General features: G+C 32.8%; 1 protein-coding gene across 1 annotated transcript; it reads right to left on the reverse strand.

Moving 5' to 3' along the window:
* Positions 1-831: 831 nt before the first annotated feature.
* LOC126838341 (uncharacterized) lies at positions 832-27,751 on the reverse strand. Its single transcript, XM_050572688.1, has 3 exons — positions 27,421-27,751; positions 2,784-3,222; positions 832-1,258 (listed from the first exon to the last, which is right to left on the reverse strand). The coding sequence occupies exons 2-3, from the start codon at positions 3,217-3,219 to the stop codon at positions 1,047-1,049; spliced, it is 648 nt and encodes a 215-aa protein (XP_050428645.1). The 5' UTR covers positions 3,220-3,222; positions 27,421-27,751; the 3' UTR covers positions 832-1,046.

The raw sequence follows: 27,751 nt of genomic DNA on the forward strand, positions 1-27,751 counted from the left end.
ACATTTTCAAACACATAATTGTCATTAAGTGTAATGCTTTTATTGAAATTTGTGTTTCCACCTTTACAGATTCACATCGAAGCGTTTATTTCAGTGATTTTATCTCACTCAGCTATAATAATTTCTGTAGACTAGTGACCTGCCCTTCCCAAATATGCTTTGTCCGGTGTCCCCACTATGGCCCGACCCTACTTTACTGTTTTTTTTTTTGGTCTTATGATTTATATCCGTCTTTTTCTATTTAAGGCCTGGTGGCCTTGTCGTTGCAGAAGAGTTATCATCCTGGGGAAGTGGGTATGGTACACGGTAGTTTCCCGTTGCCTTCCACACCAGTCGGGTGGCCATTTCTCTCTCCAGACGGTTGCATGCCCAGCTAGGGAAATGGCCAGCGACCGAGATTTAAACCACGGCTAGTGCGTAGAATCACTGCCGCAGTAACCATCTCGGCCACGACGCCCAACTTATATTAAAGAAATAATAACAAATTAAGAGTTTAAAATAAAAATAACACTAGTTATAGAGCGGTAGCTCTTTTGCGTTTTTTATTGAACTCACATACTTGTGCTATTCCAGTGCACTGTATTTACTTTATTTTAATATTTTAGAACATACTTAAATACTTTTTAAATGCATTTTTAAATGATAAATTAATTTGTCCCTAGTGATTCAAATTAGAGCCAGCTCCAATAATCCTTTTTACTTGGGTAGTACGAATTTACTTGGGTTTGTAATACAAAGTTCGTCCTTCACAACTCAGCAAGTAGTTTTTATTTTTGATTAGTGATACTTGTTAGACAATTGTAAGGGGAAAATCGATAAGAGCTTTTCGAATAATTGATTTGGACGACTTTATTTATATAATAAAATAATAATATTTATAGGATTCACTTAATAAAAAAAATACAAATACAAAGGTCGTCGACGGTACAAATTGAAGACGCCTGAAGTATCATAGGAAAGAATATAATCGTATGAAGTTTTGTCGAACAAAACTTGGCTTATGATCACAGTTATATTATAAACACTACAATGGGCACCGGCGTCGTCTACCGCTTGTTCCTGGCACCCTTGATGGTGAACCGTCTCCAGAAGCTCGGTTTCCTTATGGAAGGCTGATCGTCATCGTCCAGTTCTCTAGTCGGTGAACCGTGTCCTGAGTCACTCTCGTCCGCGTACGTCGTAGACCGTCGACCTACAATCGCCGAGTCGTTACCACCCCTCAAAAAGTCTAAGAAATTCGATTCAGACTTCATTTTTCCTGAATAAACAAAAAAAAAAAGACATCAGTGATCTGTTGAATCTGACCATAATATAATATGATAAGTCCTGGAATCTTGTTTGTTAAGTATGCATTTTATTTGATTAAAAGGAAAATATGATTTGATTACATAAAAATCAATAATATAATGCAACAACTAATCTACTTATATGTGTTAATGCATACGGACAGACCAGACGCAATAGAAATGTTTAAAAAAAAAACGTGCCGTTCATTGACCAAACCTCGGAATGTCTCTTCAACAACAAGTGTGAACAAATTTCAAACCGTCGTAGAATCGGCCACACGCGTCTTACACAATACGCGAAACCTATGAATTTGTCCTACTTGTAATCACAACAGATAACAATCAAACATTTTCTAGATTGAAGAAGTAACAAAAACACTCCCGTTTACAAAAATTAGCTGTCCACTCTCCCACATTCTATACTCCATAGCATCTGATCCACAGTATATTCAAATTCTGTAGTAAATCATATCTTCGTTCTATTCCATTAATCTGTTTGAAACATTTTTAGGAACAATTGAAAATTATAGTGTGAGAGTAATTTGCACTTTAATTTTTAACAATGAAAATAATCCATCGCTATTAAATGAGAGTTTTCCTATAATTGATAAGCATATGTATTCTATCTAGAGATACATTATAATTTATAAGGTTTTTTTAGAATAACGCATTATGTGTAAGCACAGGTCAAAGAAATAGTTAACAGAAATTATAAAACGAATAATAATTAATATAAAATCAATATATTCTCATCCTCGCATCAAAGAAAAAAACAGTTTTAAAACAAATTATTCAATTACGAAATGCTTTCTATTAATAAAAAAAACCGTTTTTAATTTATCAAAATGTGCTGATTTTAAAAACTATTCCGGAAAATTGCGTTTACGATCTGCGAAACATTTGTATAGTACGTATTTTTTGAAAGGAGTCCGTGTAATATTTTTTAAAGAAATCATTTTTTTTATATATAAAAGATTTATTATGCTAATATATGTAATCTTCGGTGTTTTAGTATAGGTAAGCGCGTGGTATTTAATCTGTTCCGACATATTATAAAGATGTAAATTAATCTCGGCATTGGGTTATTTTCTTTACTATCGAAAACTGACGGATATTTTATATCCCGAAACAATCAATATTATGCACAATATTTATTGTAAATACGTTGTGGCTCGTAACTGTTATTTGGCAGAATATTGGGTACAGGTATATGGGGGCAGTGCCTATGGAAATTTTCCAAAACGAAATGTTTGGATCTACTTGGTCAATTCATAACAATCCTGCGAATATAACGATTCTACTGTGACAGGTTTTTTCTATGAAAACCTTGATGTCATTCGAAACCATTAAGTACCTTTTCACCAGATTCTTGAGAGAGAGAGAAGATGGAAAATACAGCAAACTCTACCGTCTCTCTACTGAATCATCCCCTACAATCTACGAACGAAATGGGTCCAATCATGAACGTGAACATTTATGATGACCATCTAAAGTTACCTTTCTTCTTGCTGGGGGTGCCGAAACTCAAACTTCTCGAATTGAGCTCGGCCTTTAGCTGTTCGGGGGGTATGTCTTCCACCTTAAATTCGTCGGGGTCTTCCACAAACGCCTGTTGTAAATCCCGCATTATTTTTTTCCTTATGGTCTTCTTCATGGACAGATGACGTTCCAAATGCTTGACGTCGTCCTCTATAACGCTGCTGCCCTTCGTCTGCCGGCCGCTCTGCCTATGCCTGTGCTGCTTCTTCTTCGGCACCTTTACTGGTAACAGATCCTCCTCGCTGGCCGAGCCCACGGATATAGCGCTATCCGTACCGGCTGCGCTGACGCCACCTAACGAGTTCCGGTCATCGCCCTGCATATCCATTCGGCGGATATCGTCTGCCACGCCGAATATGTCCCTCAGGTGCGGTATATTTCTTTCTCCGGACATGATCTGTAAAAAACAATACAAACATATTTAAAAGTCAGCAATCATTGTATTGGTGCGTGAATATTTTGTATCATTGGTGGTTTTCGGTTAATGTACTTAGTAATTTCAACAATAACGTCCGGCGAACCGTTGACGGTAATGTTCATTTAAACTTCCTACATAAGGTATACGCCTGTAAAAATATCAATTTTTCGCACCCAAGCCGACTTGACAGATTCGAGTGAACATAGCCAATCGTATTTTACGATGTCCCCGTATGCTAGCCGGTCAGTCGGTCAACAATAATATTTTTTTTTTAGTTGTTTTGTTTTGTCATATTATAACGGTCTGTCACTCCGCTCTCGGTTACCCGCAAAACCATCAACGGCATAATCGCCGCTTATACGGTATACCTATGACCCACATTAATCTATAATACAAATAATAACAACATCAAAATAATATTATGTGTGTAAATGTCATTAGGTATCTAATTACAAACGACCGACCATATCGCGCGTAATGCATAATATACGTAGGTTTTTTATTGTATATTATTTTTTATTATAATATTGTATCGGTAGCGTGCGGTCGAAGCAAACACAGTTTTTTAGTTACGAGAAGGCGGTGATACCAACATAATAACAATAATAATACCTAATTATATATTATAAACCGTAGAGGCTAAGAAGAAAAAAATCACCACTGTAATCGTGGTTACTCAAGCGTTCCCAAACGACGGTATAATGGCTGTTCGTCACAAAAAGGTCAGGAGGAATAAAATATAACAGTATACAAAGTGTCACAATGCGAATATTTCCTTTATCGACTCTCGACTTATCTACCAACTCGACTTCGTAAATCTGTCCAAAGCACACGATTGGTCGATTTCGAAAACCATTTTTTTGTTGTTTTTTTTTGTAGGAGTCTGCATTGAAAAATTAAGATCATGAGGTGCGTTGTGCAACTTATTTAGGGAGGCCTAAATCCTATGATAGATTAGACTAAGACGAGATAGGACCAACTTTTAATAACTGCATAACACAGTTCGCAATTGAATAAATAAAATACTTTATTGGGAAACCTAATTTACAGCCGTCAATAATGTTATTTAATTATTTAATCTCTTAGGATCTATTCAGCATTATCATTCATTAGAAGATAGAAATTTGAAAAAAGGTGGATCGCATGTAGTTTAGTCTCCAGCTCTACTGGAGACTAAACAACATGCGATAAATCAGATATCTGAGACATTTGTAAAATATTGCGAGCTCTCCTGTGTATTATAAATGATGTTTGTATTTTCTTTCCCGGATCACTGAACAAACAATACCCGTTCGACGCAATCGGTTACAATACGGTAAAGTTTTTTGCTAACTTCGACGTGGAGCTGAGATGGATTTTTTTTTTTATTTTAAACACCTGCTGCTTACCGTCTGCCGTGACGTGTATACCGTCTCCCGACCAACTCTAGTCGGGAGACGGTATACACACTGTGTCAGGGATCTGTCGTCTATGACTATGATAAATGGTACTCGTGGGTACTTTTTGTATGAACTATTTCGATACTATTTTTTTTAATAATTATTATTTTACATCAGTTAACGAATAGCGGAACTCGTGTATGAGAAATTGCGGGCTTTCGTAGAGAAAAAACTGCAAAAACAAAACAATGGACGGTCGACGCCATCCGGTGGCAATCAGTGCGGAAAATGGTCGCTGTGACGTAATGGCGGTCTGTGTGATTCAAGAGATGCGTTTTGTTAGTTACATGATTATAAGATGGTATAATATTATATTAAGATGTTATTTTTAAAATCGTAATTATAATCTGTAATACGTTCTGTGCCGAGGAGAAGTTGGCAAAGATTTCTTCTATGTTAATTTGATTTTTAACGCTTACAATATTCATGATTATTAATTTCAAACAAAATCCTCAACGATCATAAACGTTATCTTATAATAATAATATAAATGCATTCAAGTGCCACAAAAATCATTCGCTATGAAATAACAAGCCCTGATACTGTAGAGCTGAGAAGTATTATTTCCAAACGTATATCATTGTAAAACATAAAAAACTTGCTGTTGTTCGAGTTTTTTAACAACACTAGTTGTGCATGCTTTATCGTCAATCCTCGTCCGTCATGAAACATTTGTACGCATAATTATTAGTATTTGCATCTCTCCAAAGCGCCATATTCGTGCATAATAACTATTAAATGATGGAAATGCATTTGTCCCTAAAATAAACTCTCAGAAGTTCTCTGAAACCCGTACAGTGCACGGTAACCTGTATGGTGTTATTATAATTCTTTGTCAGCGGACTCAAGTATATTATTCAACTTTAAAACAATGTAAAATATTCTTGAGATGTACAGGATTTCGAAAATTAAATCACACACTCCATTTGTTCATAGTCCATAAAAGGTGCTAAAAATTTAAGTTTTTCCGATTTTTATTTTAAAACGATGATGTAAACAAAAATAAAATTATTCCATAATATTTCCTACAATTTTTTTAACAAATTGATATCACTAAAAAATTGTTTAATTTCTCATATATACATAAGTAATAACTATGCTCAATGATTTTGTTTACAGGAATTAGTGCAATATAAGTTATAACTCTTTTGGTCACAGTTATAACTTTTGGGAGATTTGAGATTTGACTTACAAATGTTAGTGAAAGCAGAACCCAGATGCGTCTAGTTCTACCGTGTACTGGAGACACTGTTTTAGTATTCCATAAGTTAATATTATCTGAGCGCACGGCAGTGCGCCAGGCCAAGTTCCAGCATTGCCAGTGTATCTTTACACGAACCAATTCACCCAGTGTTTCTAACCCACATATCTCTGTTTCCTCTTAAGATAAGCGTTTGAAATTTGAAACATAATTTAACTCAAGTAGCTTAGGATACAGTAAAAAATTGAGTCCTTAATAGTAAGCATTTTAAAAAGGGGAAAATTTCAAAGTTTTCATTTTTGTTACTCAACTCACTCATCATAAAAATTATAAAACATTTCCCGTATAGGTAGAAACGTGAAATTTGGCGCAAAGGCAGGTCTTATAGTGTAACTAAAGGGAAAAATCTGAAAGTTGCAATTATTTCAAAATTAATGCCGCTTTAGCGAGTGTAGTTCTAAATATGATGTGACGCACAAGAATATTGCTTGATTAGATTAGCACGGGTTTTTATTAATTAATCACAGATTCCCGCGACGTTAAAAAAAACGTTCGCTTTTAGTGTTACAATATACAAAGTCTTTTTTATGTCTCATTCAGAAAGACCCTCTTTCATTCAGAAACTGGCCAAGTGTTAAGCAATACAAATAAAAGAGCAGTATTGCTTATGAAAGTAGGAGTGAAGTGAGGTTATGAACTAAAGAAACACCAGACTTGGCCACAATGTAGATATCACTACTTTGATAGGATGACTTTTTTGGGAGGTGGTCTAGAACTTGGCCCTTTTTCACTGTTAGGTTTTTGTTGGAGATTAATATGACACTAAAAAAATATAGTTAGTAGTTACTATACTAATTAAATTAATAATTAAAGAAGATGTGTTTATCTTGTGGAACAACCTGAGATGTTGGGGATCTCATTTTTTGTTTGGCATAATGGTTGATGAAAACAGAAGCAAGCTGTACTTACGAGAACACTTTCTTGATGGAAATATTTTCGAACACTATTCAACGGTAAAGTCGGTTGCTTTTAATGTTAACTATTTCTTTGTGTTTAGGTTATTTGTAGATAGATGGGTATACCAAGTACAAATGTCCAAACCCGCCTCTGAGTGAAAGTCTAAGTTCTCCTACATTGAAACGTTGTATGGGCAATAAACATAGTATTGCACATAATTAACTCGCTTGCGCCTCGGCCAAAGTAGACGCCATGTCATGTTCGTATAATAATAATAAAAACGCTTTACCTTCATTTAATTCTGTTGTGTATGGTGTATATACATATATAAATTGTATCCCAGACATCCCTCTTAAGTGCATTATGTTACCTAAAAGATAATGCAGATGTATAAAACGATATTCATGCTCCGATTGTCTGCATGCATAAAATATAACGCAATAAATGCATAATATGCGTTAGATATGAACTACTACAGTTAAGATTTAACGGCCCAAGCTAATACTCTCTGCGTTAATATTTTGATTTTCAACAATGACACTATAATAGTAAATAAATAATATATAATAATAATACATATATTAATAACTCGTAAGACCGTGGATTCACTTTTGACCATAGATTTGCCTCACCCCTTGCCCCTAATGATGTTCTCTGATAATAATTGTCCTGTGGACTAAACATATAGAATATAGACAGGTACATACTATCTGTGAAGCATTTTAAAAAACCTCAATCGTGCTGTCCATATCATGCTAATATCGACAAGTATTAACAGCTGCTTTATTAGTGTATTATAATGATTCTAGTTTCCCAATCTTTACATCAGGAAACACCAATGCATGAAACAAATACAATATTCGAATATACGGTTGGTCAATCGCCAATCGTGGATAACAGGTATATTGATGTATACAAAAGCAACCGCACCTTAATTCAGTGGGTGTTTGGACATTTGTAATAATCCCGGTGCAGTACACATTGAAAAATTGATTGGGTGGCGATTTTCCGTATGGTCTTTAGGCTTTAGTGAAAACACAAGTTGAAATTTTGTTAAAAGTTACAAAGAAAACGATACAGGTAAATGGTCATTTAACGTTAGGTATAGTGATAAATACTGCATTGGTTAACCAGAACTTATGCAAATTCAATCGACACCACTCGATGTCGTTCAATTTATGAATAAAAACAACGTCGAAAGTCGAGCAGTCTTACTTTTTAAAAACTCGACTGGATTTCTTAAGGCGGTTCACCTACTTATGTAAATTAAACGTATACGATTTTATTTTCGACTTCGACAGTATTTATGATATTTTGTTTGGATGTAATAGTACACCCTACGTTCGATTTAGACTACTAATTATCGTTACAGTGATTTTTCTTGAGCTATACGGTTCTATCGTCACGGTCGTGTGGTGTAATTATTAACTGCAGTCAGTTGGTTTGTACAATCGATGATGGTTAAAAAAACTGCAAACGGTTCTCGACAGTGTTCGACAGCAGCACTGTGATCCGAGTATCACACGTGACGTTAACGCTTCGGTGTATAATAACAATAATGATTAACAATAATAATAAGAACACAATTAAAAAAAAAAAAATGAATAATGACAAAAATAATAATAATGTAATCGTTTGAATGGCGCTACATACAAGAGGACACGAAGGACGTGGGCCAGGTTGAAAAATAGATCTACTTGCATTATTATTTCTTCGTCAACAATACCCTAACCTTGGACCATATGAATAACATTAATGCGAAAACTTTCTTTTTCCACACACAAACACACACGCCACGCATTCAACAAGCAGCAGGTATACGTATGCGTTTCGCGGTCGGTTACTTATAATTGACACTCGAGTTTCTTTCTATAGTATAATGTACGGTGTACATAGGTAGGTACACTTTTACTAGGAAAACAGTTATTGTTTCAATATTGGACACTGTATACTCTGTCGGTTTGTAAATGAATAACAATACCACCTATGTCTACCCACGTCGAGTGATATGCCTATTTTGCTCATCCAAACTGCACATAACTTGGGTGGGTGGAAAGAATATAATACCTGGTATCATTAGAGGACCGAAGTCTTTTTGGCACGTTAAGTGACATTATTTTTACCGGAAATGAGTTTTTTTTTATACTTGTCACATAAACATTGTAGAATTTAAATATATAATAGCGATCAGATATCCACGGATGACTTAATAATTTTAACGTACAATGATTTAACACAAGAGAGTATGCATTTAACAACATTACTAATTTTATATCTTATAATCTTAAAATCATTAAACCTGTTTGTTTTGATCCGACAATTATCTTATAGTCAACAACGCTTAGGAAAAATTATCTTTCTGTGCATTGTTATGTGGTATCTTTAGAAAGCGCTGGCGGCCGAACACGTTTTCGCGATAAACAAAAATATATAAAAACTGATGGTAATTTGAAATAAGCGATTGTTTTTCTAGAACACACACACAAATCAATTGGTACCTATAATTGTTTTTTTTATCTTACATGTGTCTATTTTTAAAGTGTATAACTGATAACACACATTTCGAGCAGTCCAAAATTATTCAGAGTACTCAAAAAACCAAACCCAAAACACCTTGCTGAAATTTTTTGTAATTAGAACCCGGCAAATTTTTGGTATTCAATACAAATTGTGGAATTAATCGGGTTTATGTATACACATAAAAAAACTTAATTTGGTCAGGTTTTTATTAAAAACTCAGTGAATGTTGTAGAAGACATTTCAACGAATAGGACCTCGAGTAAACAAAAAAATAAAAAGGCATCAGTCGTCACTCTTCGTGGAGTCTTGAGTAACACACAACAAGGTGTATTAATAAATGTTATAACTTATACCTGTACATAACAATCATAAAATGATCTAAAAAAACCTTGAATATTTGACCATGTATTCGCAATTCATATTTAAAAGTATAACATTTACCAGGAGGAAAAGGCAAAGTTTTTTTTTTGTTAAAAATATATAATTATTTTCAAGGTTAATAAAGATCGCAGAAACGCGTTACGGTTTGTTGGTGCCTTTGAACCTAAATTTTAAATATTTATAATTAGTAAATTATCATTTTCCTCTTTTGGAAGAGGAAAAGGACCTTCAAAGTCATTCATTTCTTGTTAGTCTGCGTCAATTATAACTTAAAATTAAGTATATCTTTCTAGTATATAAACACATATATTTTTATCATTAGATAAAAATATCCCTATAAGAATAAACTGTGCTCGGAGTCACGGCACTATACTCAGACTTGATTCAATTGAACACAATAGTAACGTAAACCAGGGCTCGCTGTTTTACGTTAGTTTTACAAATAATAAAATAATTCGAATTCTGGTATTGTGGTGTTTTTTTAACTCTGTTTAGAATATTTATATTTTCATTCAAAGTTATTTCAATAAAACCCCATGCATTAAAAACAGGCGCTGTGAACGCTTAAATCATAAAAAAATAAAGTATAATACGGTTAAGGTAGCCCGTGGGTTTTAATAAAATTCTAGCATATTAATTAGATTAACACGACAAAGGCGTTTCGCGATAAGATGACCAATTTAGTTGTATCACATTAACGGCACCGCCCTTGCCCGTTTTGCGGTTAATTCTCGCGTCGAAAATACTCGAAGCTTTTTTTGTGTCAATGTTTTCCGTGTTTGCAGTTTAGTCTACGTCCGGCCGGACTAGTTTAAAAAAAACCTTAATAAAAGTATTTTGGCGACCAGTTTGTAAATTCGCAGGTTTACGACCACAGTTTTTTAAATTGTCGCAAACGAGAAAAGAACGATAAACGTAAGTACATAATAAATAATTATTATTTCTTTTCTCGGTTTTATGACCACGACAACCGTATATACGATAATAATATAATATAATGTGTATGTATATAGAATAGGAGTATCTGCGTATGACGAGCAACAGGACACTGTAGAGACTTTCCAGTTTTTAACATAATCTATATATACATCACAATCAATAACCTGGACCAGATTTCAAATCGTGTATCACGATTCCAAAGCGAAATAATTATTGTGTACACAAGCGACTTCCATTTCGGGATGACGTATAGGCAAACACAATTCTTATCGATATTTTTAAAGATTAATCGATATTAATTTGTCACCTTATCCGATCCTGGTACTGTAATAGAGCACTGAATGTTGTTTTTCTTATAGGTAACTTTTGATAATTAAAAAAAAAATAGAACAAAATATTTAATTGCATATATTGTATAAAAATGTATTATAGCGAACGAAGGCAACTAATTATTACACAGAAAAGTTTATTGAGAGAGCGCTCGTAAAAAAAAATATCAATTCCGACATTTTTTTAAATTAATTTTAATTAAACCATAATATTAATATTACACGTACACATATTATAATTTTAACATATATAGTAATTAAAAAACAATTTAATTGAATTCTTCGAAACTAATTAGTTCAAATATTTGTAAAAAATGTAAAAACAATAAAACACGTTACAAGAGGCCAGTTTTTCAGAGTGAATTTAAAAAATACTGCCTTTAGGAATAGAACGGTGGCAGCTTCATTATAATATCAGCAAACATAGGTACATTTTCTTAATTAGCTGTAGGTACGCTCTGGATTGTACGGATTAAGTTATAATTAATACAATTCAGTATTCACAGTATTTTCTAAAAAAAAAACAGTAATGTAAGAATAGTTGAATTAAATTTAACAAATATATATTTAAAAACTCATACTGTTTAATAAATAATCGTACTATTGTAAGTATACTGAATATTATGTACCAACTGCATTTAAACCGTTTTAACTTTCAAGAAAAAGCCTCACAAATATTATGTATTTAAGCGTTTATTTTATCTCGTGTTCCCAATCTTTTTCTCATACAATTCCACCTTCACTTATTTGTCACTGTCAAATATTTTTAGAAAACCACATAAATTAGGTACATTGTTAAAATATAGCAAGACCCTACAAAATCATCAATAAGACATAATTATTATGAAGTGTACTGTGGTTCTATTTTCTACGGTAATTTTTATAATAATTATTATTCATTTTCCAGAATAGGTGTAGAAACATGGTTGTTATTGTGTACTACTACATTCTTCTAATCAAATTAGCACGCTAGGTAGAACAGTTTCGAAAGTTCTCCTAAACCGCTGATCCTATTTATTGATCTACCAAGTTTATGGATCAGAAATCGTATTTGAAATGTTCTTTAGAGGTCTAGAAATGTTCACTCATTCCGGTTAAAAATCGAGAAAAACTCCCAACAAATGTACAAACTACCAAATATGTCTCTCCTGTGTTTAATGGTCTATCTAATTTAAACAACAAATCTTCCCTGTAAGCTATTTTAGTTATTATTTATTAGCTATTCATTGTTAAATCATTACTTGTTAAATCCATCTTTATCTACAGGTGAATTTTCGTCGTTTTGGAAAAATAGCCTTGTATACTTTAATAGGGCAATAGATCATAAATAAAAAAAACATAGACTAATTTCTATGTAAACTTAGTTAATTACCAAAATTATTTGAAAAACTTGTTTATAGCCAATTATTAATTGTATTCAACCCTTTACTTTTAATGGAACAGTATGGCTTGCGTATTTTAATATCTACTACCACTACTTTTTTAAAGATAATTTGGTTGGTGGCCTAGCTGATTGAGATTATACTGATCTGAAAATGCATTCCATACGGCCAACCACGATAATCGAATATCTAAAGCGAATTTACTAGATAAAATAGTACTCGCTTTCTTTGGATCTCATCCTATTTAAAAGACCGTTCCCGACAAATCAATATTCAGTGTATTATCTGAACGTATTTTTTTGTCTTCTCACGACTACTTGAAGGAGGGCATTTATTCCCTTTATTATTCCTTATATTTTTTATTAATGTCTCTACATTGTTTAAACACTGCAAATTTTTCTTATTTGCTGACGACTTAGGACTTTTCCTACCAGTTAAGTCAATTAAATAATGTGAATTACTGAATGATTTTTTTTTAGCCTTTATTGTGAAATATGATGGCTCAATTACTGAATGATAGTTTAGTTAAATGTAGTAGTTGGTGTAAGTTGAACGGTGCTGTCTCACTATAAATATAGGATATAATATTATGTTATAAAATAACATTTACAAGTCACCGTTTTAATATCGAACGTCGTTATAAACTTATAACATTAATAGTAAAGACTAAAGTATTTAAATCTGTAGTGACAGTTAAAGACTTGGGGATAACATTTACACAGGACTTCTCATTTTTAAACCCTATTCATAATATTTTTTATAAGCCTATACAATATTTAGATTTTACAAAAGAAACTGTTGGTAATTCAACATCGTGGTTAAAAATATTTTACGTCACCAAATGCGTTACGTTATGAATTTAACGTTCAATTTATGAATATGGTTCTATAAAATGAAATGCCATGCAAGGATATCAAGGATACAGAAACAATGATTCTGGAGTTACACAGCAGTTCTTTGGAAAAAGACGAAATGTGGATACAGAGTCACATCGAAGCGTTTTTTGAAAGCGATTTTATCATTTTCCAGTTATAATGATTCCTGAAGACCCATGACCTCTCAGAACTCAATATGCTTGCTGTGCTGACTTTTTTTTTATATTGTTGACAATAATATTTTTCACATCGTTAGCGTCAACTAAAACAACTAACACACACACACTTAACCTCGTCACCATTTTGTCTACAGTGGGTTTTTCGAAAAACTTCAACATGAGAATTATTACAATTATAATATGTTAATTGTACTTTTGTTCTTTAACTTTTTAATTCAAGGATGGACTTCTCGAATAATATTCTGGTCATCTTCACGTATGTTCATGCGCTTTCACTCGACAAACACGGTCGTAATTTATAATGTACGTCGGTTTTTTTATTATTATTATTGTTGTTATTTATTTTCATTTCTTTGGCTATATATTTATATTATATTATATTATTATTCATTTTTTTATATTTTTTTTTACACAGTCACGTCCCTTATAGCAATGGCAGTGGTAATAAAAATAATAATAATAAAAACCGTCTGCGTGTGTTCAAACACGTTTGCAGAGGACGCCGCCGCCAGACAGGTGGACTGACGGACAGAATAGGAGAGGGAAACAAGTAGAAGACGGATAAAGACTATGATAAGGAAAAAAATACTTTTGTACCCCCCCCCCCTCCAGCAGACCGATCTCGTTCTGTCGGGTACCGACTGACCTGTGTGACCGTTATTGGTCTTTTTACTCGTCCTAAAATATATTATAGCGTATAGTGACACAAGTATTACATTAGTAAACTGGATCCCATTCACCTAAACTTAGGGTCAGGTTAAAAAAAAATTATTGTTGGTGATTAGAATAAAATAAGACTTAAGATAATCTGAATCAACCATGCGCAGTTGTATATTATTATTATTACATTAAAATTGCATACATATAGATAATTTTATCTATAATTTTATGCGAGTAGGCAAAATTAAAAATAAGTTTAACAAGAAGTTTGAGAGTTGCGCCAATAATAGGGGAATCAAGAGTGAATAGTTTGAGATGGTTTGGAAATTTTGTAAAAAAAGGGAGGAAGATTAAACCGTGAACCAGTAATGCGTGGTATGAAGCGCAAAAGAGAAATACGAAAACCATGGAATCGTCCATAGCTCTACATTAAAAAAAAATGTTGTTTCTTAAAGCATTTATTTTCTACAGAAAAAATCTATGTAGACACTAAGATCCTTAGCCTCCTTATTGTAAGCAATTATTATATATATAATCCATAATCATATATTTTTAAAGAGCCATTTTTGTAAATTCCTCATTGTAACTGCACTTCTATCACTAGCGCAAAGAGAGATTGCGGATGTATTGCTGACATTATCTTCTTTCTTTGTGCGTTTCCAGCTCATGAAGAGTAAAACTAGACTGTGCCTTTATGCCTAGATGACGCCATCCAAACAAACTCGGCTCGGATAACGCGTGTGATTCCGCGAAATCCGTAATTGATATCCGCAAATAGTAGAGCACAAAATATAAAATAAACGGTAAGGTTTGTGGGTCAATGAAGCGATTACGCGCATCAGTCTTGCGATTTAATGTAATTGACACTGTACATATAATATCGTAGTAAGTACACAACCGTAGACTATAGACCGACGTACAGTCTTCTTTTATTTTTCTTCTGAATTCTCACGTGTCAATCTGGATCTACACAAGAGACGTTGTAGGCCTCCAGGTCGGCTGAACGTCATGTTTAAGTCGACAGAGCGTTTAATAATTGTCACAATGAAGACGGCGGCGTTTGCGCTTTATTTTTACTGGGTCGAACCTGTGAACGATGGTCGATGGCAATATGTAGGTACTATTTAACGTTAAGACGGTTCATAGCCCCCAGACGCCCCAGAAGAACCAAACAAAAATGTTATTATGTATAACAAAATATGAAATATATATTTATAATATATTATATTATATATCATGAACAACTATAACTATAGACAAAATAATTGGTCCGTCGACGATATCCATGTAAACGGATGCAAGAATAGAAAAACTATAATTAACTAAGAGGTGCTATTGTGCTGATTTTGGCGGAATGATTGTAGAAAACTAATGTTTTGCCCGAAACGTGAATATCAGAATAACTATATATTGTAAATAACTCTTTTAGCTACAAAAAAATAAGTTATAAACGTCTGATACCGGACACTCCAATTAAACAAAATATATGGATAAACTCGTGAATCTTAATATTTAATAGTAGTACCAATTTTTAGTACAATGTGTACTGGACTACCAATTACTGTTAATATTATTATATACACACATTACGTCATATTGTACATTTCTACATGCTATTTCCTTTTCTTTCAGATAAAAATTCCAAACGTTTTCGTTTGCCCGATATTGTCTACACGTATGTAATTTTAACACGTATGGTTTTTTTAAAAATATTTTATTATTTTCTTTCTTAACAAATATCAGCTACATAACCACTATGTTGCACAGGGTTTTTCTAGATACTATATGACCGGAGACTGTGAACGGTCCCATTCTCGTTTAATTTAACAACATCAAAAACTTTAAACGCCTATGTGAATATTGAATTTTGGTAGTTGTCTTGATTAAGTTTTGAAGAGTTTACTTGACTGGTAGGTCTAAAAGCTTTGGCTCGTCTTCCGGGTTATGTCAATGTCGTTATTTTTAGTTTTATTTACTTTGAGGTTTTATAACTCTTTTAAGGGATTGCATGCGGTCGGGTTTTTCAGTCAAAACGCATCATTTTTATTCCATTGCACAGACCGAACCAGTAATCCGATAAGCAATCTGAAAACAGATTTGAATTTGTCATAAAGTCTACTTATGATCGGTCAGAGTATTTTTTTCAATTTTTAACTTTAACCTTTTCCAAATTTGATTTAAAAACTTGAAATTTTATATAATATTCAAACGTGTTTTATACATAGTAGAAATAAGATATCGAAAAAGTACCCTAACCGATAATAAGTAAACTTCATGACGAATTCAAATCTGCTTTTAGATTACTTATCGGATCACTGGTTCAGCCTGTACGATGGAACAAAAAATGTATGTTGTATTAACTAAAAAGGTTTTTACTCATAGACAAAATAATTATTGCCTATACAAAACTCCTTAAAAACCAACCGCATGCAATCCTCTTAACAGAGGATTTGCCACGGCGGACACCGGTATCATAACATTACTTTTTATTTCTAAGCACATCATAAACATATAGAATCGTGATTATCGAAGTTTGGTGTTGAAAATAGGCCACGGAAGAACTAAGTACACTGCTAAGGTTCGATGTATCTGGGGCAGATTTCGAAAGCTGACGAAGCTGCAACGAAATGTGTCATAAAACGCACATGCCGCATTAAATATAACACGCCAACCTTATTATAAAAAAAGTTGAATAGAAAAATGATAAGTACATAAGTTATTACACTGACGTTTGCTTTAATAAATAAACAAACGAATACAGTGTGTATTATTTGAATATATAAGTTAATTAATAAAGCGAACACCTCAATTATGCTAGTCATATTTTTTTTCTCGAATGTTTGAATAAGTATTATTTTTTAAAACATAATAAAATACTCGTAAAAATTGTTAATTCGGCTAGTTACTTGATTATTTATATCTGCGTCGACTCGGTAGCATATATTTGAATAGGCATTGATTAAATTTTACAATACATCAAATGACTACCGTGAATCGCCTCAGGTGATTATTGATATAGGTGTTACGTTTACGATTTTTGAAGTTCTCTTGTTAGTGATGAATAGTAGATGCTATAATGTTTTAATAATTTTACTTTAAATATTTGAAAATAGTATCTAATTAAATAACAGTTTTTAAAAACAGAAATCGAAAAATATATATTATTATAAACCTCTAGTCTCTTGAAACACCGTTCCAGTAAAAAAAACCCAGTCAGATCAATATCATTACCCCGTCGTTTACATTATTAATCACTCTAACTACATTCTCCCATTAACCGAGCATTCTAGGTGTATTTTTATGTTTTTTTAATCGGATTAATCTTCTTGATCATGAAGTATATATTTCTCGGTCGATATTCCCGCTTTCTATTCCCCTCTATCTTTAAAATGAATGACATTCGGTTAGTTACACATTTTTCGGATGCGCACTAAAATCGTCTGGTCGCATTGCACCGATTTAGTTCTTTACGGTTCGTTCGTTATGTCATCCAACTCTATTGATAACTTCTGATAAGTATTTTTTTTCTATCATTCGCAATACACAGCACCATTTTACCTTGGTTGTTGTGGGTTTTTCTTTAATGTGTCGAATTTCTATCACTTTTATACTGAATAACGATAGTCCAAAACGTAGTTTTACCAAACTTCCTAATTCTGGAAAACTAGAGAAATTGTTGAGGACATTTTTTTCAATTTCAAACTAATTATATTATGATATGTTATACACAAACAAAATAGCAACTTGATAAGTAATATAATTCGTTCTTTAACAGTTTTTTTTTATTTTACCAGAGTTGGGAACTTCGCCAATAAACCGTTTTGGAATGTCGCCCTCCATTTTAATTATTCCTCGTAAGTATTACTATTATTACTGAGTTAATTATTACTCTATTTTTTATTCGTTGTCACTTCTTTCAGTAAAAATTACTATATTTCACATACAATTATGATATTTATTATTTAGTTCTATTCAGTAATTTTGGCTAGTGTTCTCGAGTCTCAATACATATTACCATAACAATAATTTCATAATATGCAGAACAGTTTTGCATTCTTTTACAGTTATAAAAAATTCCCTGGGGCAAAGAATGTTATTAACTAAAAAAAACACTATAGATATCAAGTATTAAAAGTATATTTTAGACAAAAGACAATAGATTTTATTAAACAAAGAGTAATTTGATAAAAAATCTTCAATTTATGTTAGTTATTTTATACTGTTGTATTATTTATATTAACTGAAATAAACAATTCGTTAATTTACAAATAGTTGAACAATTTGGAAATGATTTTCATTTTATGGATATTATTTTTTAATAGTTACAAACGATGTTTTAATAATATAAGGAGATAATAAAATATAATCCTTACCAATCGATAAATCGTTTAAAAGCAAATGTATGGTTAGTTTGGTTAAACATTTAAAATACAACGATTTTTATAGATCTTAAATACAAATATTTCTACATATATTTAAAATATAATGTTTAAATCGATAAGTAAAATAAAAAAAATTTTAGCCGTTAAAAATAGAAAATTGACTTTTATATCGATAAATTGGCCACGTTCGTCCTAGTTACTAGACTTAAAACAATTAATTTGAATATTAACTGACAACTGTACTATGTATTTGTCATATGGACTGCAAGTACTATTATATAATATTATCCGTACCACAACGACCTCATATTTAACAACTATAAAACATTTATTTATAATCCGGATTAAAAAAACGTTATATTTTACTTTCAACAGTCAACACGCTATTATAACAAAATAATAGTTAGTCATTGGCTCCGTGGTTTATAATAAATAATAATATAATGGTGACGGTTGTACAGTGAAAAAAATGGATATCAAATGAATAATTTAGCAATATATCCAGTACACACACACATTGGTCACGGCAATTACTCATAGTGTATGTAATACCTAGAAATGTGTGTTGTTCATAAGTATAAGTGTATAGTTTGTATTGGTTTAAATTAGTGTTAATAGTATACATTAGGCTACTTTTTATTTAAAAAATGTATACAGTTATTACATTGTGTTTCATTTATCGCTCATAGTGTGTTGGCGATTCGTTTTGTCAATGCATTTCGCCTATTACAGGCATTTTATTCGTTCACTATTCAGTCATGACAAAGTAAACATCCTGGCTACGGCACTGGATTATTATAATTTGTGTTAAGTGGGAGGCAACTTGATCGCCAAGTCGGTCCGTATCGAAATAGCCCCGAACAAAAATCATAATTTTACACACACACAATGATACGATAATAATATATAATTTGCCATGATTAATTTGTTATTGCATATATTTTGATGAAATCAGTATTTCAATCATGCCATAATATTGTAAACACCGGTTGTACTCGGTTTGTTTTCTTGTACTTTGAGTCTAAAAAAGTTATTATCAGCTATTCTTAGGCAACATAAGTAAAATTGTCTAAAAAAAAAATTACATTTCACATTCTCTACACTTCCTTCATTTAAAAAGATAAAAAAAAGGTAAATTTTTAAACATGGGGCCCCCTATATATAAAATGAAAAACTTTTACAATTCATGTTTTTTATCAGCTTATACAAAAAATAAATCTATCTTGGCGAACGCGATTGACAAAAAGTTCTTAGTTCCAAAATCGTTTTTATTGCTCACGACTTTAAAAAAAAAAATGGAATTTTTGTTTAATTTGTCCTTTGTTCTAGTATAATATGTTGCCTAGTGGTGAGATTGCCGCTGTTGATTGTATTTTTATATCGGTCACGGCGCCGCTAAAAGTAATCCATCACATTTATTATCTGATGTAGATTTTTTAAAATACTAAACGAGAGAATGGGCCCTTGAGGTACTTAACATTTTAACCAGACCTATCAATAACCGATATCAAACACATTTTGTACAAAATAATAATAATTAAAAATTTGACGATAAAAATACGTACAAGCCGACCTAAAAAGTGATTCCCTTTAATTTATTCCCAAGATAGTCAAGAAAGAAATACCTTAAAATTCTTACTTATTATATATTAAATTATTTTTTATCTATACAAGAACGACTGTAAACAACAAACATTCTCGACAATTGAACAATTTTTCAACATGTCTCACATAAAATATGTGAATTTCTTATTTATTGTACAGAATAAGAAAAGGAAAGGAAACAATTTATTTTATTGGGTTTTAATTGTATTATTGCGTAAACTTACAATTAAAATAATTCAAAATGTGTTAATCTGTTAATTATTTTCCGAACATTTTTTGTTTTATTACTCATAACTAATTGATTATCTTTTTAAGATACATAAGCGGGTAAGCCATAGCTTATTATTATTATTAGTTTTATCCCTCACAAATGATGTCGGGCAAATAATTTCTCCTCTTCTACAGTCGCTGTTTGTGTCTTTAATTTGAAATGTATAATGTTTAAATTTACATCTACTTTTTTTGTTAACAAGCTTGTATTTATTATGTATACTTTTAAGTTTAGTCTATGAATCAGGTATCTTACCAAGACTTTTGACTCCACGCATCATTCTTGACATTCTAATTTCAACTACTTCCTATATTTATGAACAAGCGATATAGTATTGCGATAGAACGTTTTCTTTTTAAGTATACATTATCATTATCATTATTATTAATTATTATCAAAATATTATAGTATTATGCACTTGCCACTTGAGCCTTGATTGTATTATATTCCTCCATCGCGTCGTTCGCGGGCCATCACGCCTGAATAAAGTAACCGTGCGGTCAGATCATCAACGCTGTGAGTCACCTCTCGTGTATACGACCTTTAGCATACTATTATATTAACATAAAATCAAAATAATAAGACTCCTTTTTCATCTGTTCGCTTTGGTCTATAACATAAGAATGTATACCTACACAAGCTGCATGTCTTTAATAAACGGCGACGACGGCCGGTCGACCGCACCATACAACGACCATCGTGAATGTTATTATATTATTATTATTTATTATAATATTCTATTCTCTTTGACCAAAGGTGCCGTTTATTGTTCCTCATTATAGCCATCGCCAAAATACCCAGTATCCTAGATAATCGTTTTTTACACAATGACTTACAGTGTTTAATGTTCACTCTGACGACCGCGCTCGATAATACATTTTCGGTACATAGTTTTTTTTTGTTAACAAAACGTTCGTTAAGACTCGATAGTAGTTTTCCAAACTGTTTTTTTTTAAATCTTATACAAACCGGGTTAAGAAGTACTTTCTGTGTTTCAAAAATAAATTACCTATCCGTATTTTCGAGTAACGAGAAACAGACAGACGCGTTTTTCATTATCAGATTCTGAGAAAGAGGTATTGAAATATTACCTAATTTTTGTCCAATGGTTTCCTTATCTTTTGATCTTGAATTTTTAATCGATTCTTCGTGCGAATTGTTTGATGTACCGATGATTAATATAAATACTAATTGATCAACGACGGACTAGGAGAGATACATAGGTACTTTTTCTATATTTTCGAACAGCTCATAAACTCGAAACTCCCAATGCTCGTGTACCGAGGTGACAGTATATTTTTAAAATAGTTCTAGTTTAAACGGAGGATTAAAAAATGGATCTTCTTTCGGATTTAGAGAACACTAAGACACGTTCTATCATAATGGACTTCGAGGGTAACGGCCGCGTTACACTATTATAAATATTACCTCGGGCCGCGCATATGGTATATAGCAGCGTTGGTCATCATTATTCATTGTCAAATGTCCGTGTGTCTACAACAAAAGGGGGGAAATAATAGCCGAGTGTGTTTTTTTTTATCATTTTGCCAAGTCCCGTAAATTAAAAATAGTAGAGCGAGAATGAAAAAGCGGTCCAGTGTATTAAGTACATTATGTAGATCCTGCTGGAGACCCAAGGCCAGACTCGTTACCTACGTGTGCGGGTACTCGCAATCGTTCGGCCGGGTTCGATCAATCGACTCATAATGAATAATCAATATAATACAAAGCTGAGGACAAAGAAGCGAATTTTGGGTTTCATGGCCAATTTGTGATAGGCTGGTAGGTAAATATTAGAACGCATATTGACAATAATAATAAAATATAGGACTCGGGTGTTATAACATGCAATCATTTCTGCCGTTTACTTCGGGAAAATTGCGTCCAAAAACAAAATCGTTACCCTGATGTACCCATAATATATTATTATTTAGACGCGGTGCGGGCGGTGAAAGCGAATCTGTGGCACGATAATCGGTCGGGTATGTATCGGAAAATTATACTGAATTATTATTATGTGATTATCATTATTATCGTTGTTGTTGTGTATTTTGCACTGTTGCGCGAGTATTGTCGAGTGTTAGCTTTTATTTTTCTCCACACAATCGCCTCGTGCTCGCGTGAAATCACGTTTAGGATAGGTCTGTTGGGCTTTCGGTTTTCCTAAGGAAAAATACATATTATGATCATGATATTATAACTATAATCTGTCTCGCGAGAGAACGGTACTGCGCAGAAACCAAAACGCGTCACTTCTGTCTGCGCAGGTACAAACGAGACTAAATGCGTTTTGGTTTCTGCACAGTACCGTTCTCTCGTAGACAGAGTATAACATTATCAGCGATAAAAGTTTCCAGATAAACAAAAGTTAGACAGACTGCAACAGCTGACCGTCAATAACTAACATGACCGGAGTTCAGAATTGATCATAAATCATAATATGAGGTTTCAGTAAATTGGTAAAGTTGTGTAGAATCATTAGATTGGCTGAACACTTTCATAGTTATAAGCGGAGTATACAATCTTTTTGGAAACTTAATTTAGTAAAAAATATTATATACTATAATTATTACATTATAACGCTGAATAGTGCGATGATGAAGAGATGGAAAGGTGATGAAGTCGCTACCACTACTACAGCAGCTGGCTGTTATAAAATGGCCGGTCTGCACAACGACTAAAAGTATTAGTAATCGAAATTCAGTTTACTTGGCCACAAGCTTACTTGACTGTTTTCCTACTTCTGACCTACTAAACTAAATTTTGGTTTTTTCATTTGATATAGTCATAAAAATATGTCATATAGTATAATATGTTATCATGATGATACTTATTGGTAAAGGTGTAAAATGACACAAATATTATTTGTTGGCAACGGTGTAAATTATTTAGATTACATTATGATACTTACTTAGTTCCCATATTAAATAACCGCTTTAAGTCGTTTGATGAAACACTTCTGTTTTTTAACGTAGTAATCATTTACACTGAGCTAACAAAGTGTTTTTACTGTGACAATATCAGTACACATGTTGAACAGTTTCGTCAGTGGGATTATGTAATATTTTGTAGAATTAAAAGACGAACAATAATTACAACCGTGGTTTTGATTATGAATTAAAATAGGGAAACTGCATGATATGCGAAAATAAGAAATTAAAAAAGCCAAGAAAATTATTATTATAAATTATTAGGTAATATTATATTTTTGGTAATGGTGCAGATTTGTGTATGTTCACTGTTAATTGCAGATTTACACTTTCACGTGTGGTTCCTATGTTGTGGATAGTTATCTTCCAAATAATATCGAAAATTTTGTTCTAAACGCGTGTAGCCGTATAGGTTTCCGGTATCCGTATTATGCACGCCTTCAGTGTGAGCATGGTCGAAGGTAATCGTTGTTACATAACGTTACATGTATGTATGGTAATGTGTGCGTACTGCGTGATAAGTACCATGTACCAACAATATTACTACTATCAGAACCATTGTAGTCACTAAGACTGTATAGCTTATTAGATTGTAATTATTACAGACTGACCAACTGGTTAGATTAAACAAAATGGCGAGGAGGGTGTTAAGTAATAAAATAAATCATAATTTGCATTTTCCACCCTTTACACATTGTTTATATTTTACAGTTTTTTTTAACTTACAGGCAAAGTCTTGAAATGTCAAGAGCAACATTATAAAGATCATAGAATTTAAAAATATTATTATTTATTACTATTATTGACTTTCATCCGTAATAAGCTGTACTGCGTACATTGTTACCCAAATAAGAAATATAGTTTTTTTAAATATATATAGTATTTACTTATAATAGCTTTAAAAAAAAATTAAATAATTATGTACACCACGTTAGGGGTTACTTTTTCGGATCTCACTTATGCAAATTACAATACACTCCAAAACATAAAATGTTATTCGTGAGTAAAAATAATCAATAACTTGTTATACATAGATCAGTTTAAAAATTGTAATTGGTTGTTTCTACCTAGGCTGTATTAATTTAATAGACGAGCAATATATTTCATATTTGGAGGATGTGACTGTGATTTACTGAAAATACTATTTTATAAAAAAATATTTTAACTATTTAATCTTACACCGGTGGTGCCAGTGACTCTATAGGGTACCCTCGTGAGCAGTCACACCTGGACGATAGGACAAGAGTTTGTTTTATGTCTACATATTATGTTTATAGTTTTATAACCAACTGCAGTAAAAATTGTTTTTTTTTTTGTAAAATTATTTGCTTTGTTTCAGCGTATATTATATTTAAAGTAGATGGTGTGTTGGATAAATATTTACTGTGAAATGGTCTATGGTTTTTAGGCAATGTCTGTACGGCCGGTACCGTCCTCGGACAATACTGTACACAGGAAGTTCGTGTTTTGTAACCGGAAGCAATAGTCCGGTCATTGAGCGCGAAACTTTTCCAACACTTGTGAACAGTACAATTAGATGTTGTAATTATTAACCAGTTACTTCTTTGGTGTGAATTGTTGTAAGCATTCCTAAATCTCCGATAATTATCGATTTCAATACATTTCATAAACCACCGTTAACGCCAACAGCTAATAATATTTGCTTGGACATAATTTCCTAGTATGGTTGTGCATAAAATTGAATGCCAGACGCCAGTACACTGAACTCAATATATGGAACGCGTATTCAGATTGAAAAATGACCCCACCTGGGAGGCAGCCATTTTGTGTACATTTTTATAAAAAGTAAAAATTATACGTCATTTATCCATGATATGTCTTTAAATGTTAGGTTAGGTGATGATGATTTTATCTATTCTGTGATAACACCGTCATATATATATATGATAAATCTTAGAAATAACAATAAATATCATGGATAAAACAATAAAAGTACACAAAATGGTAGCCTCCTACCCGGGGACATTTTCATAAGCAACCGACTATAGGCAATACGCGTTCCATATATTGAGGTCAGTGCGCCAGTACCTATGGATTTTTGAAAGTACGACCTATTGTCGTGAACGCTCTAAAAGGAATTGACTATAAACTGTTATAACTTCTTAAAAATAGGATCTAGACCGTTTTTGTAGGATCACAAAAATATACACTCCTAAATTCATATACTCACGTGCTCATATACGCGGCTTCAATACATAGAATTTCGGTTAACCAAACAAACGAAGTACAAAAATCATGTTTATAAGTGTTCAGAACAACTCTCGTTACTCCGATTATAAAGTAGGAAACGAAAAGGAATGCAATTCACGGCGTTTATTTAGTACTATGTACAGACAAATGAATGTATGTAAACTAAGTACTCTCCCACAAAATGAGTGTCATTAAGTCGGTCTTTTGTTATAGTCGTAAACGATATTAAATACTCACACGTCTCATCAAGTAACACCAGACAGCTACATACAGCTACACATAAACTCTTATTTTATAAAAAGAATAAGTATTAAAAAAAGGATAACGCGGAGTGTCACTCAGTAGTATGTATATTTGGATTGGATTGGATATTTGGATATGGATTAGTTCATCCATTTAAATTCTACTAAATAACAACAAGTGTTAAATATTATTATTATTATATGCTGTAAAAACATTACAGATTCATTGTAAAAACTGAAAATTTAAAACCTAAGCAAAATTTAACTAAAATATACACTTAAAAATGTCATAAATGTAAAAAGAACTTTGATTTTATCACATTGTATTCTGTAGTATTTACAACTTAAAACTGTTCATTAATCATCAATATTAATAAATAGAATAATTTTCACGGATGATATGTAAAGAACCATTGGCATTTCATACGATAATTGCTTTACATAAGTAATGATGTAACGATTCCTATCAAAATGCACACGTACAAAGTGTAGTGCGTTCCAAATAATCACCCCGTAGATAATAAAATTAAATGTTACAACGCAACCCCAAACAACGCATTGAATTGTATAACTTATAGGTAAATTCATACTTCAAAAATATAGTAACTAAGTGATATAAATTAAGATAGTACATTTTCCATTCTCATATTTTCTGAATACTTTTCTACACAAGTCACAACGTACTCAATTCTATCGAAATCTATTATAGAAATCAAAATATTAAGTGGGGAAATGGTTTATGATTCATTTTCAACCGTTGAAGTTTCTGAACAAAGTTTTTTGACTTGATTTTCTACTCTAGAGTACAAATTGCTTGATAGGTACACTTAAAAGCTTTTAGACTTATACTGATTTGCGTAATAATAAATTTTAATACTAGTTAACATTTATGAAAACGACCACGGATGACCGTTAATGTTTATGGAGCCGTTAAATGATTAAGGTTTTCTTGTAACTCGAATAATTAACGTTCATTCCACCCGATGTACACGACCATTGAGCACGTTGAATATCACTTTTTTAATTCGTGGGCCGGACATTGTTAAAGTCTTTTATTACCGTGCGGTGCAAAACCCCGACATCGCTACAACGATGCCGCTTTTGACGCATTGTCATTTTCTTAAAGCCGGTCCCACTAACAGAAGTCGCCGGTGTATGTGGCCAAACACCAATGACTTGTTATGCACTATATTATTATTATTATGCCAATTGCGTGGGAGGCTATATTTGTTTGATCATAATAGTCGATTCAAGAAACGGCCAAAGGAACATGGACGCGACGTTTTGGCCATACACTACAGCTAGTGTTGTGGCATCGGCTTTAAACGGTTGATAAATATCTTGCGACGATGGAGGTGTCCATTGTTGCCAAACGATTGTCTGTATGTAAGTATATTATATATGGACCGCGCTACCGCCTCGTGTCTTTGTCCTGGCCGAGAGCACAGCCACACGAGCCTTGGGGAGCCGCGGTAGAATCACGACCCAGACAACCGGTTCCCACTTCCCAGACACACATAAGCGGCGTACCCATACACACACACGGATCGACCGACCGGTTGTTTTTTTTTTTTTTATGATTGTGTCTATTGTATTATGCCGGCCGAAGCACCGGAAACGGTCGAAAGTTCGACTCGAACCTTGTCTATAGATATAAACTAAGAGCTCACTTACCTAAATTTTTTTTATGATTTCCAACAAATCGTTTTCAGCTGTCTAAATTATTTCGTCTCTGGCCTCTCTCTCTCCCTCGTGCTCGTGTTCACCGACCGGAGTCAAGACGGACTCGTTGGTTTTCCAGGAAAAATCCTAAACATGGTGATCGGGTTGAAAATATTAATGTTTTTTTCCCGATTTATGCGGATTTGTATAATGTAGGCAACAACGACAAATAAACGTGAACTCGCGAACCGACACACCGTCCACCGTACGGTCCACTGAAAGATACACTGGGCTGATATTGCTGCTGATGGCCCGGCGTGTGTGTGCACAGGTGAACGGGTAG

The sequence above is a fragment of the Adelges cooleyi genome, unplaced genomic scaffold (genome assembly GCF_023614345.1).
Source record: "Adelges cooleyi isolate 19-005CV unplaced genomic scaffold, UGA_ACOO_1.1 ACOO_flye_CR_arks_rails_tigmint_CR_PRNA_30, whole genome shotgun sequence".
Taxonomy (NCBI): domain Eukaryota; kingdom Metazoa; phylum Arthropoda; class Insecta; order Hemiptera; family Adelgidae; genus Adelges; species Adelges cooleyi.

Coding starts and splice junctions, on each gene's coding strand:
- LOC126838341 (XM_050572688.1), bottom strand. CDS start 3,219: ATGTCCGGAGAAAGAAATATACCGCACCTGAGGGACATATTCGGCGTG. Junction 1,259..2,783: donor CACCCCCAGCAAGAAGAAAG/GTAACTTTAGAT, acceptor TTGTTTATTCAG/GAAAAATGAAGTCTGAATCG.